Source organism: Sinocyclocheilus rhinocerous, unplaced genomic scaffold, assembly GCF_001515625.1.
Source record: "Sinocyclocheilus rhinocerous isolate Xijiao unplaced genomic scaffold, SAMN03320098_v1.1 scaffold174, whole genome shotgun sequence".
NCBI classification, from domain to species: domain Eukaryota; kingdom Metazoa; phylum Chordata; class Actinopteri; order Cypriniformes; family Cyprinidae; genus Sinocyclocheilus; species Sinocyclocheilus rhinocerous.
The window spans coordinates 1,014,709-1,033,139 of record NW_015646289.1 but is presented as its reverse complement, the minus strand read 5'-3'; the positions used below and the strand labels follow the sequence as shown (position 1 = coordinate 1,033,139).

At 38.3% G+C, this 18,431-nt stretch overlaps 1 protein-coding gene across 1 annotated transcript in view; it reads left to right on the top strand.

Moving 5' to 3' along the window:
- The first annotated feature begins 881 nt into the window (after nt 1-881).
- The window catches only part of LOC107707187 (protocadherin Fat 1-like), a 34,935-nt gene continuing 17,385 nt past the window's right edge, over nt 882-18,431 (top strand). Inside the window, exons 1-10 of the mRNA XM_016511122.1 lie at nt 882-4,077; nt 5,948-6,262; nt 7,313-7,374; nt 8,193-8,507; nt 8,931-9,141; nt 10,933-10,998; nt 11,240-11,379; nt 13,238-13,513; nt 13,609-13,819; nt 13,963-18,021. Of these exons, the coding sequence (XP_016366608.1) occupies nt 882-4,077; nt 5,948-6,262; nt 7,313-7,374; nt 8,193-8,507; nt 8,931-9,141; nt 10,933-10,998; nt 11,240-11,379; nt 13,238-13,513; nt 13,609-13,819; nt 13,963-18,021 (8,851 nt within the window). The remainder of the gene's footprint in view (nt 4,078-5,947; nt 6,263-7,312; nt 7,375-8,192; nt 8,508-8,930; nt 9,142-10,932; nt 10,999-11,239; nt 11,380-13,237; nt 13,514-13,608; nt 13,820-13,962; nt 18,022-18,431) is intronic.

Sequence of the window (18,431 nt, the reverse complement as noted above, 5' to 3'; positions counted from 1 at the left end):
GTAATGGAACACTTAATTGAACTTTTTGATTATATGTGTGTGTGTGTGTGTGTGTGTGTGTGTGAGAGAGTATCATATTTGATGATACATCAGGCTTTTTTGGCTCATACATATGATATAGGATAAAGATATAGATGAAATTCTGATAGTTTGTAACGTCTCAAAGAGCAATGAATTTTTTATGAAATCAGTGAGATCATTATAACAGTGTAGCAGGCTAATTTAAAAAAATGCATTTAAATATCAGTTGTCACTCTATATCTCCCAATAATTTGTCTTTGTAAGATGGTATTTAAATACTTAGCGTTATGATCAAAGCTCTGTAGTTTTATTGTAGGGGCAAAACATATAATGCAATCCAGTACAATAATGATTACAAAGAAATGTAACTCAAAAGCCTGATGTCATATTTGATACTGACATTTTAACATGATTTTTTGATGAGAAATAATGTATTGCTAGTCAAGTAAATCCAAGTTGCTTCAGTCTAGTATGTTCATCTTGAAATATTATTAACAATATAAAAGTTATTGTAATGTTTTCATCACATAAAATCAGTAGATTTCACAGCAAAAAGACATGTATATCACAACCTAAGGGGGGGACATTTTTAGTATTATACTAAAAGGCCTTTTATTTGCTAAAAAAGTACATATTATCATATCAAATTTGAAATAGTAGGCTTTATAGAGTAAAATAATTTGACATTAGTGTTGAATTGATGCATTATTGTGATTTTTTGTCATATTTACAGTATTTTCTTCTACCTGTCACTCTGTTCTTTTTTTCAGTTGACTCTGTAATCACCTGTTACAATGGGTAAATCCTGGACTAGTTGTCTTTTAGTGCTGTTTATGTGGACTTGCTTAGGCGCCCAGCAAATGGAAGATGCATTGTCTTTTCAGTTTACTCATCCACTTTACAATGTAATGATATATGAAAATTCAGCAGCAAAAACCTTTGTTGAATGCCCCATAAAAATGGGTATTTTTATGACGAACCAGTCTTGGGACATTTGGTACGTAATAGAATCCGGGGACCATGATAATTTATTCAAAGCTGAGAAGTATTTTTTGGGTAATTTTTGTTTCCTGCGAATAAGAACCAAAGGAGGGAATTCTGCCACTCTTAATAGGGAAGTAAAAGCCCACTATCTACTCACTGTAAATGCTATTGAAAGACATACTGGCGCTGAAACACAAACACAAGTTAAAGTGCAAGTTCTGGACACAAATGATCTCCGACCTCTTTTTTCACCGACTACATATAGTTTTTTTGTACCCGAAAACTCAGCCATCAGAACAAGCGTAGGCAGAGTTTTTGCCACAGACGCTGACACAGGCACCAATGGAGAGTACTATTTCAGCTTCAAAGAGTGGACTGACATGTTCTCCATTCATCCTACTAGCGGGGTTATAACTCTGACAGGCAAGCTGGATTACTCTGAGGTGGCTCTTTATGAGATTGATGTGTTGGCTGTGGACAGAGGTCTGAAGCTCTATGGGAGTAGCAGCAGCAGTAGCACGGCAAAGCTAAAGGTGCATGTGCTGCAGGCCAATGAACATGCACCTGTCATCACAGCTGTCCCCTTAACTCCATGGAACGCAACCAGGGATCCCACTTATGCGTATGTGACTGTGGAGGACGCCGATGAAGGGCACAATGGCGAGATTGCCTCTTTGAGCATCGTAGCTGGAGATCCGCTCCAGCAGTTCAAGGCCTTCAGAACAAACCCTGGGAGCAAAGAATACAAAATCAAGGCCATCAAAGAAGTGGAATGGGAGGGTTATAGTTTTGGGTACAATCTTACATTGCAGGCCAAAGATAAGGGAAATCCTCCAATGTTTTCCTCAGCGATAATTGTGAGGGTGAAATCGCCCAGCGAATACACAGAAACTCCTACATTTGAGAAGAGCGTCTATAGAGTTACTCTCAGTGAGTTTGCGCCTCCTCACTCTCCTGTTGTTATGGTCAAAACTGTACAGAAACATTCAAAGATTAATTACTTGTTACAATTTAAGATGCAACAACATGAGAATCCATTTGTCATTAATCCAAACACTGGCCTTATCACCACCGTGGCACCTGTAAAAGCAGAAAGTGTCAGTCAATATGAATTTGATGTTGTTACGAGTGACAGACGAGCAGTGGCCAAGGTGGTCGTCAGTATAAGCGATGTGAACAACAATGCCCCAGTGTTTCAAAAGTCTAATTATGAAGCCAGTATCGCTGAACATGTGCCCATAGGGACCAGTGTCTTGACAGTCAGTGCTACCGACAAAGACGATGGCGAAAATGGCTATGTCACCTACAGTATTGTCAATGTGAACAAACAGCCTTTTGTAGTGGATTATTTCACCGGTGTCATAAGCACCGCAGAGGATCTAGATTACGAGACGATGCCGAGAAAATTCTCCCTAAGGATTCGGGCATCAGACTGGGGCTCCCCTTTCCGCCGTGAGGCAGAGACTGTTGTTTCAATCACTCTCACCAACCTGAACGATAATAAGCCACACTTTGAGAATATCGATTGTGATGTTACTGTGCCAAGATCTCTAGGGGTCGGTGAACAAATAATAGTGGTGTCTGCCATCGACGCTGATGATCTTGGCGTAGTGCAGTACAGAATTGACAGTGGTAATAACATGAATCTTTTCGAATTGGATTCGAGCTCAGGGGTGCTGACACTTAAAAAGTCGCTGAGGGATGGCGATGCGGCGAAACAGTCTTTCCACCGCCTGCAAATAACTGCCAGCGATGGAGAAATATCAAGTAACCCTATGTTCCTAAATCTAACAGTAGTTAGTGCTTTTAAACATGTCCGCTCCAAATGTGCAGAGACTGGCATTCTGAGAACTTTAGCCGGGCTGCTGCTTTTTGGCTCTAAACGACACAGTCAGAAAGAAGCAGAAGATGAATTGGCAGACATCCATTCTGTTAACCGCCACACTCCACGGGTTATAGAGTCCACTCCAACTGTAATAGAAGTTAAAGAGGACCTTCCTGTAGGGACAAGCGTAGCACTCCTCAGAGCTGCCGATTCAGACTCTGGCTTCAATGGGAAATTGCTTTTTGTGATCTCAGGGGGAGATTTTGATAGTTGTTTCACGATAGAATCTGACACAGGGTGGCTTAAAGTTTTCGAGCCACTTGATCGAGAAACAACAGACCACTACACTCTCAACATCACTGTTTATGACCTTGGCTTACCGCAGAAATCCTCATCTCACATGGTAAATGTTAACATTTTAGATGTAAATGACAACAGTCCAGAGTTCCTTCAGTCTGAGTATTCAGTGGATATAAGTGAAGACACTGCTATGGCGACAGACATCATTCAGCTTGAAGCGAAAGATAAAGATTTAGGGGTCAATGGAATGGTTAGATACTTGTTTCTTACCAAAACAGACAAATTCGTCATACATGAAGAAACGGGGATTGTAACTGTTATGGGTCCATTAGACAGAGAAGCCAATCCGTCGTTTGTTTTGAAGGTGGCTGCTTTTGACGCTGCAATTGATGAGCCTAAAACGGTATCAACAGCATTGTTATACATTAATTTGGAGGATGTGAATGACAATGCCCCTACATTTATACCCCAACAATACCATATCAGAGTCAGAGAAGACATTCCAGTGGGTACCTTGGTGCTCTGGCTTGAAACTCACGATCCTGACCTTGGGCTGTCTGGACAGGTGAGATACAGTTTAACAGATGGGGAAGATGGAAGCTTTCAAGTGGATAAAATGACTGGAGCTGTGTACGTCTCTCAGATTCTTGATTTCGAAACAAGACAAGTATATAATCTGACAGCAAAGGCCAAAGACAGAGGCAAGCCGAACCCTTTATCGTCATCCTGCTTCATTCATGTGGAGATTGTGGATGTTAATGAGAACTTGTACGGCCCGTCCTTCCCATTCTTTGTGGACTGGAGAGCTGTGAGTGAGGACACCCCAGCTGGCACTTCTGTTCTGAAAGTTACAGCTCACGATGAGGACAGCGGCAGGGATGGAGAAGTTTGCTACTCCATACGAGGAGGTTCAGGCCTTGGTGTGTTCACCATTGATGAAGACAGCGGTAAGTTCATTAGTATTCTTGCGTTTTTAAAAGAAAAAATATCTTGTTCTGTGGAAAATTAAGCCTGGTTCATTAGGTGCAAGGATTCAAAACAAATAAGTCATCAGTAAGTGTTAAGGAATCTACAAACTACATCTAAAAAATATTATGAGCAAATAATGGAGGCTTGTGAATTGATTTTCTTTGTTTTTAAGAAAAAGAGTGTAAAAAGTGCATTATTTATTTATTTGGTATAGTATGTGGATTTCTTGTTACTGAACACTTATTGTGATTTTTCTTTTTTTCAGTATTAATATTAACTGATTGCCCCACTAACTGTTTGGACACTTTAAAATATTGTGCTTTGCGCTGTGAACATCTTTGCATCACAGCAAAATATAAAACCAAGTGTCATTTATATTATACATACTGTATAACAATTTCAAGCAAAATATTTTTCCAAAAAATAATAGACTTTAAAATAACATTGTATTGTTCAAAATTAAGAAAAAAACAATATTTGGACACTTTCTGGATGTCAGATGTTAGTGGAACATGTTCACAGATAATGTAATGAACTACTGTATACCTGTGGTTCCTCTGATAGGACCTGAGGAGAACTGGCTTTGTATATCTACTAAAAATCCCCTTGAGATCAGTTATAAGCAGTGTTGGGGGTAATGCATTACAAGTAACGCAAGTTATGTAATCAGATTACTTTTCAAGTAACTAGTAAAGTAACACATTACTTTAAAATTTACTTTGTTTTCCCATTATTGACTGACATCTCAAGAAATGAGATGTCAGTCAATAATGACATAAACTGTCCTCGTGTTGAGAGAAATTGTGAGTGAGGTGCAAAGGCACTTTCTTCAGCCTAAGACTTGTTAATTTTGGTGTGAAAGGGCCTTTACAGTTGCCAAAAATACAGTTTTTTTTTTCAAATAAATGAGCAAGTCCAGTTCAGGTGACAAAAAGTAACGTAATGCATTCCATTCCATAAAAAGTAACTAAGTAATGCAATTAGTCACTTTTTTATTGAGTAATGCAATATTGTAATGCATTACTTTTAAAAGTAACTTTCCCCAACACTGTAAATCTGTTAAATGACTTAGTGAACTGAACAATTAGTGGTGTTACTGTGGTGTCTGCATATACCATTTTGAAATGTTTTGTAACCATTTTGTTATCTAATGTAATGAAATGTATTAATTTTAAGTGTGACTGAAGTGTCCAGTACATTTCAGGGCCACTACATGAATTTTTAACAAACAATGCTGATTGCATTTGTACCACAGTGCTATCTAAAGACATGCGAGAGAGACAAAAAGAAAAAGAGAGAAAAAGAGGGGAAAACAAAGAGCGATGCTGGACACTTTCACCCTGAGGAAAGAGCTTATCAAGTTTTACTGGAGTTGTAGAAGCCACACCGCTACCTTTAGAACAAAGCCCACAGCGTGAAAGCAGACACTGCCGAGAGACAGACAAACAAAAAGAGCTGCCTCATCTCCATTTACCTTCTTAATCACTCCATATTTTATGTACAATGTCTGCCCTTTACACATTTAATCTTTTATGCAAATGTCTGCGTTATGAATGCTCAATTCCCTGCTAGATAATAGATCCATTTTTTGCTTCTATGTTGATAACAGTTTTCATTTCAAAAGAATACTATTAGCGCTGTGTCAGACGTTCCTACTTTGTATGGTTAATTTCTGCTTCATCCTTATCTAGGCTTCAGAGTTTACAATGCAAAACTCTCAGTACCATGTGACACGGTTTTATGGCAGCTCTATTGGTGCTCTCTCAGTCTAAACATTTAAAGTGCCTTTTGTTTTTCAAGTGCTTAACATGTAGTGCAACATGTTCCTTCTTCTTTTCTTTGTCACAGGCATAATAAGGACACAAGAGATCCTCGATCGTGAGACTTCTAATCATTACTGGCTCACAATCTACGCTACCGATCAAGGAATTGTGCCACTTTCCTCATTTGTGGAGGTCTACATCGAGGTTAAAGATGTTAATGATAATGCTCCACTGACATCAGAGCCTGTGTACTATTCTTCTGTATCTGAGAACTCTCCCAAAGACGTCTCTGTCATCCAGATCCAAGCATTTGACGTGGACACAAAATCAAGCGATAATCTCTCATATAAAATAACCAGTGGAAATCCACAGGGATTTTTTGTCATTAACACCCAGACAGGTAAGTCGATACCTCTCATTAAAATCGGCCTATGGATTTGTGTTTTAAAAATGTCAATTTTTTTTAAATTTTAGCATGATTATAATGATGAGATCTTAAAAAAAGATATGCTCTATTTTCTGGGTCTGTGTTATCGAAACAATGTCCTTCGTGTTTCATATGCAAAAAGAAGCAGCATTGAACATTTAGTAAAGAGTAGAATACTTAAAACATTTTTGAACCCTGTATGTGTGTACATTAATGAGGAAAAAAAATTAACTTAAATGATTTTAGCAAATGGCTGCAATATAACAAAGAGTGAAAAATTTAAGGGGGTCTGAATACTTTCCGTACCCACTGTATATACACAAATAGAGATAATGCTTTCTTAATAACTTCAACATGTGAGTGCTCTCCACACCTGTAAGGGAGATCAGAATCAAACATTTATGAACAATAACATCAATGTTCATAAATGTACATGTAAATAACACATATGCTATATAAGTTTTGACATGAAATCTTTCTTGAAGTTTTTCATACAGTATATAGACATAATTGATATTCACACCAGCTGGTTAATTACCTTCACTGAGCAGCACAAGTAATGAATGCAGCTAATTAATTTGACGCGTCAATTGATTTCTCCTCCACCAAATTACTTGCCACACTCAGTCAGCTCAGCTTAAAGTCTCAACAGTGCAAGTAAAAAAGTTTTTCAAAGGATTTCCCTGCCAAAGTCAATCGAACAAACTGAACTAACTTAGTTGGTACATTTAGAACTGAATGTTTTTCTGGGAAAGAATTGTGACTGTTCAGATAGTGTTTCAAGGAACAGCAAGCACAGTACACTCTAATGTATGACTCTATTTGCGTTTTTTTTTCCCCAATAGGAATTCAATATAAAGGAAACACTCTCTGAGGAGAATACAAAATTTAGGATAGATTCATCTGTCATGCCTGAATGTTTCTTTTTTGTTAGGGAGAACAGCTTGAATCTTTTATTGCTGATAGAAAGATTTCTCAGTCAGAGGAAGAAACACACTGAACTACACCATTTGTCATGCACAGGGTTGGTGACAACAACATCTCGGAAACTGGACAGAGAAAAGCAAGCGGAGCATCTTCTTGAAGTAAGCTGCACCCTTTAACTGATGACATTGTATTTGGACAGGTTCCTATGACTTCTATATTCCACAGAGCATAAAATGAGAATGTTCATGCTCCCTTTTCCCTTACAACAACAATTCATAGTGACCACACGTGTCAAGCTCCTAAAAGGACACAAAAGCATTTTAAAAAGTAGTCAATGCACTTGTGCACTATGCTTTGTCTGATTTGTGAATGACAACAGAAGACAAATAACACAGTACAGGTTTAAAATAACATGATGGAGTGTGTAGTTTGTAACATAATCCAATACATTACACATTTTGGTAATATAATTGGACTACTTTTTGATTACTTTTAGATTACGTTTGACTTTACTTTTGACTTTAGATTACTTACTTATCACTTTGATTTAAATAAGATAATCTTCTCAATCATATTGATATAAAAATACAAAGAAAATATATTCCATTCGTGGTTATTACCAGCATGAAGTGCATTAAATATTACATTACATCAAGGTTTCCCAAAATGGGGTTCGTGATTTTAACTGAATTAATTATAAATAATTTTTTGCTATTGTGTGAATATGTAATCATGTAATCATTAAAAAGTAACTGTAGTCTGATTAAGAGTATTTTAAAATGTAAATAAAATGTAATGTCAGTTACTACCCAGCACTGATGGTGTGTTAATAATTTTAATTTTTGGGTGAACTGTTCCCATTGAAGAGATATTGAAGTTTACAATTAATTGAATGCATTTTATGCCTCCCTCATGTTTACTTTGGCAGTAGTTTCTTAAGCACTCAGGCATGAGATCTGTTTTTTCTTATAAACAGATCACTGTTTCGGATGATGGCAGCCCATCCAAGTCTACAGTGGTTCGTGTGATAGTCAGCGTATTGGATGAAAATGACAACAGTCCCCAGTTCTTGGAAAAGAGCTTTAAAATCAAGCTGGTGGAACGACCAGAGGCAGTCGAATGGGAGCCAATTTATCGAGTGATTGCTTATGACAGAGATGAGAGTCCCTCCTCTGATATCTCATACACAATCGAGGAGGGTGAAGAGCACAGGAAATTCTTCATTGAGCCCACAACTGGGTTTGTGTTCTCCAAAGAGGTTTTTTCAGCGGGGGAGTATTATATTCTCACGGTACGTTTATTTCAATTCCTAGTCTCCAAATGGTGTCAGGCTTAATAGAGGTGTATTTGTGGTTTCAGACTGAATTGAGAACATGCCCCTTCATACTGTATTTTTGATCCAAGTGGATTTTGAATGCAATTTCAATTTTCATAATTAGATAAAATTTTAGTTTAAATAATGTGGAAGAAATCACCTATTAACAAATTAGTTTTTACAAGAAAAAAAAAAGTATAGATTTGAATTAGTCAGAAAGCAAATATATCATTTGGCTTTTTCCTAAACGCTTGATATCTTAAACTCTTGATCACGTTTCTAAAAAAAAAACAGTACAGATTTGAAAAAACAGTATATCCTCTTAAAAAATAGGTTCTTGACATGTTTGGTACACTATGTCAAGAAACAAGAGAAAACACTCACACTGCTCTCTTGCAGATTAAAGCATCAGACAATGGAAGGCCTTCAAAGTCGTCCATCTGTCGGTTGCACATTGAGTGGATTCCAAAGCCTAAGCTGGCTAAACAACCGCTGGCGTTTGAGGAGATTCCACTCTCATTCTCTGTGATGGAGAATGATCCAGTAGCCCATATGGTGGGAGTCATCAGCGCTCAGCCACTTGACTCCCCTGTATGGTTTACAATCAAAGGTAAAGATCTAAAGCTCTACAATCAGCCTTAAAAGAATATCTCCAAAAATGAATATTCTGTCATCTACTCACCCTCATGTGATTCCAAACCCATATGACTCTCTATCTTCAGTGAAGCACAACAGGAGAATTTTTCAAGAGTATGGTGGTCTTCTCTATTTCATGCAATCACTATGAATAGGGATTGGCGCTTTCAATCACCCAAAAAGGACAAATAAACCATTAAAATTTCCATAAAACTCATGCACATTTTAAACCTACTAATTAAAGTCATACAGTAGCTAGTAAAGAAGTAAAGAACAGGCAAAAATTTAAAGGGGTCCTATTATGCTCTTTTACAAAGTCTTGATTTTGTTTTGGGGGTGTACTAGAACAGGCTCTCATACTAGGTTGTTCGAAAAACACATTATTTTTCACATATTTTACATTATTACAACACCTCTCTCCCCGGTCTGGCATGAACGGCTCGAATAGTTCCTGTATCAAATGAAGGCCCGCCTTCTGAAAAACGAAATGTGCTGTGATTGGTTAGCTGGGCCAGTGTGTGCTGTGATTGGCTAGCTGGGCCAGTGTGTGTTGTGATTGGCACCACTCGGTGCCTGGTCGGGAAATGTCACGCCCCTTACCATAGTGCTTCAGTGTAAATATTGCGTCAAAATCAAATCAATTTGAGCGTGATTTAAACCTGGATGATTGTAACCATTCTAAGTTCGTCTGCCTTGGGAAAGCTAGCGTGTCTCCGACATAGTGATAACACTCGTTGCCTTCTCTAGTGCAGCTCAACCAGGTCTCGTCCCATTCGTCGGTATTTGTGATATCACAAATCCTAGAAAATATGCGTTGTAGTCCAAGAGTCGTTTGTTGTAGTTTTTGAAAAGTGATTTCTGTTAAATAAGATATCTCCTTTTAAACTGGACTTTGATCTTTGTAACTTCGCAGATCTTTTTTATGCTCAAACAGCAACATTACAGACTAACTAAAGTTGAAAAAGTGAAAAAGCATAATAGGACCCCTTTAAGCCATTATTCTCTGATAAGCTTCCTCTCCGGTGGTCTGTTAAACGCTATAAAAAGTCAATGAATTCAACTCCAATACTGAATAATTAACATATTTAAGTATTGTGAATTGATTCATTGAAAATATATGACATTTACTCACCTTCATATTGCTTCAAACCTGTATGAGTTTCTTTCATCTAACAAAAGAACGTATTTTATACAATGTCAGTTGTTTTGCATCCATACTATGGTAGTCAATAAGTTTCAGTGTTGTTTGGTTTCCAACGCTCTTCAAAATATCTCATACAGTCTTGGAATGACATGAGGGTGAGTAAATGAATTTATGGGCTTTTAACTTTATTTAAACTCCAGTCTAATCCTCACACAATGTTTTTGAATGGGTTCAGAAGACAAATCACATATCACTTTTATGGTGCTTTTTGAAGTTTTAAAGCCTTAGTTCTCATTCACTGCAATTACATGGAAATACATTTCTCCATTTATCTTCGAAAGCCAGAACATCATCAGGGTTGGAATGCTATGAGGGTGAATAAATGGAAATACATTTTTTGGGTGAATTACTCCTTTAAAAGAAAGCAATAAATACAATGTTTAGTCATCTGTAGTCATTCTTGATGTTTCAGCTCCTTAGAGTTCAATGTTTATTTGATCTTCAATAACCCACCCTTGATTTTGCCCTAATCAGCTTTCAACTAACTAAATGTTTTTTTCCCTCTGCCACCTTCTTGTCTGCCTCCTCTGCTTTTCCTGTTTTCTACTCTTTCTTCACAAGGAGTCACACATGTTAAAGAGGTTTTTCACATCCTACAGATGGCTTGTGACCTGAACTGTAGAGCAGGTGTCTGCTGATAAATAGAAATATCCCTTCTTGTTTTTTTTTTGCAGCTCTTGCATTATTTCCTATCACATCTTCCAGAAAGAGTTCTGAATTTGCATTCTGTGGAGAGAACTTGCAAATTATTTACTTTCTTTGAATGTTTGCTACTTTAATAGCCGATGCAAATGATATATTATGCAAAAATGACACCTGTTAGTGAACAGCGTTAAAATGGGACCGCTGTCTGTATTTGTATGAACAGGTGGAAACGCTGATGGCCGCTTTGACGTGGAGAGGGCGAGTGGCACAATCATCATCGCTGGCGCTCTAGATGCTGAACGGCAGTCAAATTACAACCTCACTGCTGAAGCAACAGATGGAACAAGATCTATCAGCACTCAGGTGTTTTGTCTTTAATGGCACTTACCAAGAAATTGCCCATGCATTTATAAAATTGGAGCGGTTGAATAATGGATGGAGGATAAGAAAAATGATGCACATCTTTGCTTTTGACAAAGATTGTATACGCGTGCACCTGTATTGTGACAGGATAATTGTTTTGTTGCTTAGTATTACCTATACATTCCGTCACTGCTCAAATTGCAAAAACCTATTTAAAATGAACAAGATTACATGCCACACAATGAATGACAGATTTGAATTTCTCAGAAAGAAAACATATCATTTAGCTTTTTCCTAAACGCTTGATATCTTAACCTCTTGATCACGTTTCTAAAAAAAAAAATAAAAAAAAATAAAGAAGTACAGATTTTAGTTGTATCCATTTCATTTCTTTGTCTTGTTACACGTGACATTCCAAATCGAAAGATCAGGTTTAATCTCAATAGAACATATTCAATTTCATGTCAAAAACATGATAACTCAACTAGCTGGAATGTACCCTCCTCCTGCATATTGCAATACTAGACTTGGCTGGAGTCAGGCTCTCTGGCTGTCTTTCTAATGTACGGGTTACCTTTGTCCTTTTGTCATGGTGTGAACATACCTCTCCTTGGGCGATACCTGCATGTATCAGCCAAGCCAGCCAGCCTTATCAGGTCACAGTGCGAGACTCATCCATCAGTGTGAGCAGACCCAGAGGCAAAGAATGGTGTGAGAGGGAGTAATGTTTTAAAAGAGAGCTCCGTTTCAGCCCTCAGCCCATCGCTCCTGTTGCAGAGAGCATGCCCTCCGGGAGATTGCACTCAGTACAGTTTGTCATCCCATAATGGGCTTCTTACTTGTGGGCAGTTTCAGGGTCTGTGTGCATTACAGATTTTCATAAATGTGACTCTCTCTGTGAAATCCAGGCTAAAGTCTCAAAATTTAATTATGAGATAACAAGCATCAAAGTTTGATTTCAACCATTAATTTCACTATAATTTCAATCTTTGACATGGCCTTACTCAGTCATTATTAAAGATATAAAGGTTACATTTTCTTTACCTTATGAAGGATGATTTTATGTAGAAAACAGTAAATCACAAAAAAATCTGGGTTTTCACAGAGAGAGAGGGTCAAATAATATGCACTGGGTGCCCTTATGTTCAGGTTGCTTGAGTAAACACACATTCTCCAAAAAACATGAATGTATTTACAGTGTGATGAACTTAAAATGTGGATTTTGGACATATGCTATGATTTTGAAGAAAGTACTTCCTTAAAAGCAGCTGAATTTTCCCCATTTGACTCTCAACTGATGTCACTGCCACTATGGTTACTACAAGAAATAATATATAATATAATGTAGTATAATAACTTTATATCACTTTATATATATTACTTTTTATATAATATAATATAATATAATATAATATAAATATAAATATGTGTTAACTCTATAAAGCCTGACAATAATAGTCAGAAAAATGTATCTAAAGCCTGATGTATCATATTTGATGCTTACATTTTCCCATTATTTTACTAAAAACTGCTGTATTGATAATCAAGTAAACCTGAGTTGCTTTAGTCCAGTAAGTGTTCATCTTGAAATATCACTAATAATATAAAAGTTATTCTTATGTTTACTTAAAAAAAAATCTATAGAAATTTCCCAGCAAAAATACCTGAAGGGGGATGTTTTTATAATTAAGCTAAAAGGCCTTTTACTTGGTAAAAAAGTATAAACTTATAGTAAATTGTGTGTAATTTAAAGACATTAGAAATTTGTGAATTAAATATGATACAGCAGGGCTTTAAAATGTTATTATAAATGCATATATGCCATATTTAACTGTGTGGATTGTAATTTGTTAAACAGGTCATAATTCACGTTATTGACACAAATGAACACCGCCCCCAGTTTGGACAAAACCAATATGAGATAAGTATTCCAGAGGAAACTCAGCCTGGTATGAAGATACTGGAAATAAATGCAACAGATAAAGATGAGAAGAACAAATTATCCTACACACTGTTGAGCAGCACAGACTTATTCAGCCTGAAGAAGTTTCGTCTTGATCCTGCAACAGGCTTTCTGTACACCGCTGAAACACTGGACCATGAAACCATGCACAGACATATCCTCACATTAATGGTAAGGCCATGTATAATCTTCTTTGTCCTTTACACTAAGTATTAGAAGAAAAAGTGCAGCTGGTTATTACAGTACAGTATGTCATATTATTCCAGGTTAGGGATCAAGGCGTGCCTGTGAAGAGTAATGTTGTGAGAGTGATCATCAACGTGGAGGACAGTAATGACAATGCACCATGGTTTACTAGCTCTCAGTACACCGCCCGTGTATTTGAGACAGCTGCGATTGGTTCATCTGTGTTACAGGTCACTGCTCTGGACAAAGACAAAGGCATAAATGCTGAAATCCTCTACAACATAGATTCAGGTACAGCACAGCTCTACTAACACTGCACTATTATTAACATTGTATTCTTATATAGATAGAATTGCTGTATAAATTGCCAGTGAGATGATCAACGCAATTATAATATTTCTTAATGCATCTTTTCCCTCTTTCTGATGGTATAGGAAATCATGAAAATTCCTTCAATATTGATCATTCTTCAGGCATTGTAACAGTTGCAAGAGAACTTGATCGTGAATACAAAGACCAGTATGAATTGGTAATTAAAGCATCAGATAAAGGAGAACCTCCTCTCAGTGTGGTTACAACCGCCAAGATCACGGTCACTATCTCGGATAATACCAAGCCAAAGTTCTCCTTCAGTTCAATATCAGCTGAAGTCAGTGAATCTGTCCCTGTTGGGAGTTTTGTAACTTTAGTTTCAGCCTTCAGTCAATCAACCATCTACTATCAGATCAAAGAGGGAAATGTGAACAGCGCGTTTGACATCAATCCAAACTCTGGTGCTGTCATCACAAGGAAAAAGCTGGACTTTGAAACCCTTTCGTCATATAAACTGATTGTGCAAGGTTCAGACATGGCTGAAAGGTCAAGCAGTGTCACAGTATACATTCATTTAAAGGATGAAAATGACAATGCTCCTGTTTTCACTCAACCTGAATTTACTGGCTTCATCAGTGAGTCAGCCATTGTCAGAAGTGTAGTTCTGACTTCTCAGAATGTTCCGCTTGTTGTTCGTGCAACAGATGCAGATCAGCACTCAAACGGCAGGCTTGTCTATGAGATTATGGAGCCATTTGCTCATAACTATTTTTCTATCGATTCTGGGACCGGAGCTATTCAAACTCTCAGCAATCTGGATTACGAGCAGAGAAAGGTGTTTGTCTTCCGAGTTCAGGTCCATGACACTGGAATGCCACGTTTGTTTGCTCGAAACACTGCCAATGTGACTATATACGTCATTAACATCAATGATTGTGCTCCAAAATTCACTCAGGATTCATATGAGACAACACTCCTCCTTCCAACCTACAAAGGAGTTAAAGTAACAACAGTAAAGGCTACAGATGAGGACTCACTGCCAGACACCAAACTGCGCTTTGAACTTGTAGATGGCAACATAGGGAACAAATTCATGCTTGATCCAACTTCAGGTGATATTTTTGTGCAAAATGCCACACAGTTGCGGAGCAGGTACAGACTGACAATCCAAGTCTCTGATGGAAGCTTTACTGGCACTGCAACCGTTAAAGTTAGTGTTAAAGAAAATAAAGGTCACAATCTGAAGTTTACTCAGGAAATTTTCACCGCCTATGTGCAGGAAAACTCAGCAGAGAAGAAAACCCTGGCAATTCTCTCTGTAGTTGGAAATAGAGTCAATGAGCCTTTGTTTTATTCTATTCTCAACCCTAACAGCAAATTTGAAATGGGACGCACATCTGGAGTGCTCTTCTCCACAGGCATCCCATTTGATCGTGAGGAGCAGGATTTGTTCGAAATCTTTGTGGAGGTTACAAAAGAGCCAAAGTTAAACAGTACTGCCCACGTGCTTGTGAGAGTGCACATTGAAGATGTGAATGATAATGCCCCCGTCTTTGTAGATCAGCCCTATAATGTCATTGTTCCAATCGACAAAACCGTGGGTTCGGTTTTCAGGAAGGTGACCACCGTGGACAAAGATATTGGCAGAAACGCAAAGGTTACGTACCATTTGAAAGGGCATGATAAATATTTTCAGGTAAGCCCTTCTGGAGAAATCTCTCTTAAGAGACCTCTTGAGCTCAAAAGCGTTGGCAAATTCGTCATTAACATCACCGCACAAGACGGAGGTGAATCACCACTGTTTTCAAAAGCAGAGGTTGTTATTTCAGTGGTAAACAAAGCTACACCAATGTTTGAAAGACCTTTTTACGAGATTGAAATCCCTGAGAATGTGCAAGAACGTACATCTATACTGCAAGTCGTAGCCAATCAATCTGCAGGACCTTGTACAGTCTACAGCATCTGTGGGGGAAACCCATTCAATCAGTTCTACGTTGATTTCAATTCAGGACTCATTGAAGTCATCCAGCCATTGGATTATGAGGCTCATCCTGCATATCGGTTATGCATCCAGGCGACAGACTCTTTAACTGGGGCCAACTCTGATGTTTTTGCAGATATCATATTGGAAGACGTCAATGACAATGCACCCAAATTCGAAGCGGCAGTGTATAACATCAGTATCTCTGAATCTGCTGTAATTGGAACCTCGGTGCTACAAGTGGTAGCCATGGACTCGGACACAGGAAGCAATGCAATATTGTTTTATCAGTTGTATGAAAAGGATGGAGCCACTTCAGATCACTTCAGAATAGATGTTGAGAGTGGAGTCATATGGACTGCAGGACTATTGGACCACGAAACCCAATCACAGCATGAACTTATTGTAAAAGCACTTGACCATGGAGCATTTCAGCTGTCTGCTGAGGTCCAAGTGATCATATATGTAACAGATCTTAATGACAACCCACCTGTTTTTGCACACCAGCTTTATAATGCCACAATAAGCAAGATTTCTTCTCCAGGGCAGCTTGTGACCTGTGTTAAAGCATATGATGCTGACAGCCATGGAACCAGTCAGCTTGAGTATGCTATTTTGTCTGGAAATGACAACAATATCTTTGCCATTGATGCATCAAGTGGAGAAATTGTGATTGCCAACTTCAGCCAACAGTCTCTTGAGCACCTCTACAGCTTAATTTTGTCAGTAACTGATGGTGTTTTTAGAAGTACTGCTGAGGCAAACATCTATATGATGGGCGAGAACAGCCACAGCCCATCATTTACCCAGGATGAGTATGTTATTGAGCTCGCTGAGAACTCTCCAGTTGGTACGTTGGTTGGACAAGTTGAAGCCACTGACAAAGACCCAGGGATATATGGACAGTTGACATTATTCATTGTAAATGATATCGCCAGGGATAAATTTACCATCAACAATGATGGCCGGATTTACACAGTAGAGAGTTTTGACAGAGAAAACCCAGAGGAGAAAACAATTAGCATCAGTTTAATGGCTCAAGATGGCGGTGGTCGATTATGCTTTTGTACTGTTATTGTAACTCTCTCTGACGTGAATGACAATTCACCCAAATTCAGGCTTTCAGAATATAAAGTTACTGTGCCAGGAGATGCTCCCAGTGGTACGACAGTGATCAAAACATCTGCAGTAGATGAAGATGACGGAAGTAATGCTGATATCATTTACACTATTGACTCTGATATAGGGCACTTTGAAATTCATCCACTTAGTGGTGCAATTGTCACAAAGGAGAGTCTAATTGGGCTGGAAAATGGCCTCTATTCCTTTCTTGTGAAGGCTAAAGATTCTGGAAGCCCACTAAGGCAATCTGTTATTCCCGTTTCAATTAGAATAGTCCCCCCTGAAACATCAATCCCAAAGTTTGCAGAGCCGTCACTGTGGCTGGAGCTTTCAGAAGACCTGGCTGTCGGAAGTGAGATGGATATCTTCCAAACCGAGAACGAGCGGCCTGTGATCTACAGCCTTGTTGGCGGGAACACTCCTGAGAGTAACAAATATGATGTCTTTGCTATTGACAGCAGTACTGGAAAGCTTACACTCACAAAAAGACTAGACTATGAAACTATTCAACGTTATCAGCTTGCAGTGCAGGTCAGAGATGCTGAATATAGGATGGAAATTGTCTCAGTTATAGATGTGAGTATCCATCTCAAGGATGTCAATGATAATAGCCCACAATTTGAGTCCTACCCCTACCAGTCATATATTGTTGAAAACCTACCGAAAGGGACTTCTGTAGTGCAGGTAAAGGCAACTGATCTGGATTCCTGGCTGAATGGTCAGGTCACTTATACTCTGCATGAAATCCAGGAGCGGTCTGACGTTCTGGAGACGTTTGCAGTGAACAGTGAGTCAGGCTGGATAGCCACCCTCAACGAGATAGACAGAGAAAAGACAGACCGATATCGAATCACGGTGCTGGCCACAGACCGAGCCCAAGGGCTACAGATGACAGGCACTACTGTTGTAGAAGTGACAGTTGTGGACACAAATGACAACCCTCCGTTATTTACTGAAGCAGTTTTTAAAGGCACTGTGAGAGAAGATGAATCCACACCAGGCTCTGTTGTTACTATTCTCAGCTATACTGATTCTGACAGAGAAGAGGTCAACAGGAGGTTCAGCTGCTTTATCACAGGTACACTGTCCTTGCTACTAAGTGAAACCGGTGAGATTCATAAGATTGAAGAGATCACCATAAATGTCATCATTTACTCTCCCTCATGTTATGTGATATATGGAAGCCTGTTTCTGCCACTGACTAAAAAAAAAGGAAATTGCGATGTTTTATTTCACAATTCTGACTTTTTTCTCACAATTGTGAGTTTACATCTTGCAACTCCGATGTTTTTTTCTCAGAATGGCGTGATATAAACTTGCAATTGCGAGTTATTGAAGTCAAAATGGCGAGATATAAACTTGCAATTCTGAGAAATAAATTCGCAATTCTGAGAAATAAAGTCAGAATTGCAAGATATAAACTCACAATTCAGACTTTTTTTCCCCAGAATTGAGAGTTTACATCTCGCAATTCTGATTTTATAACAC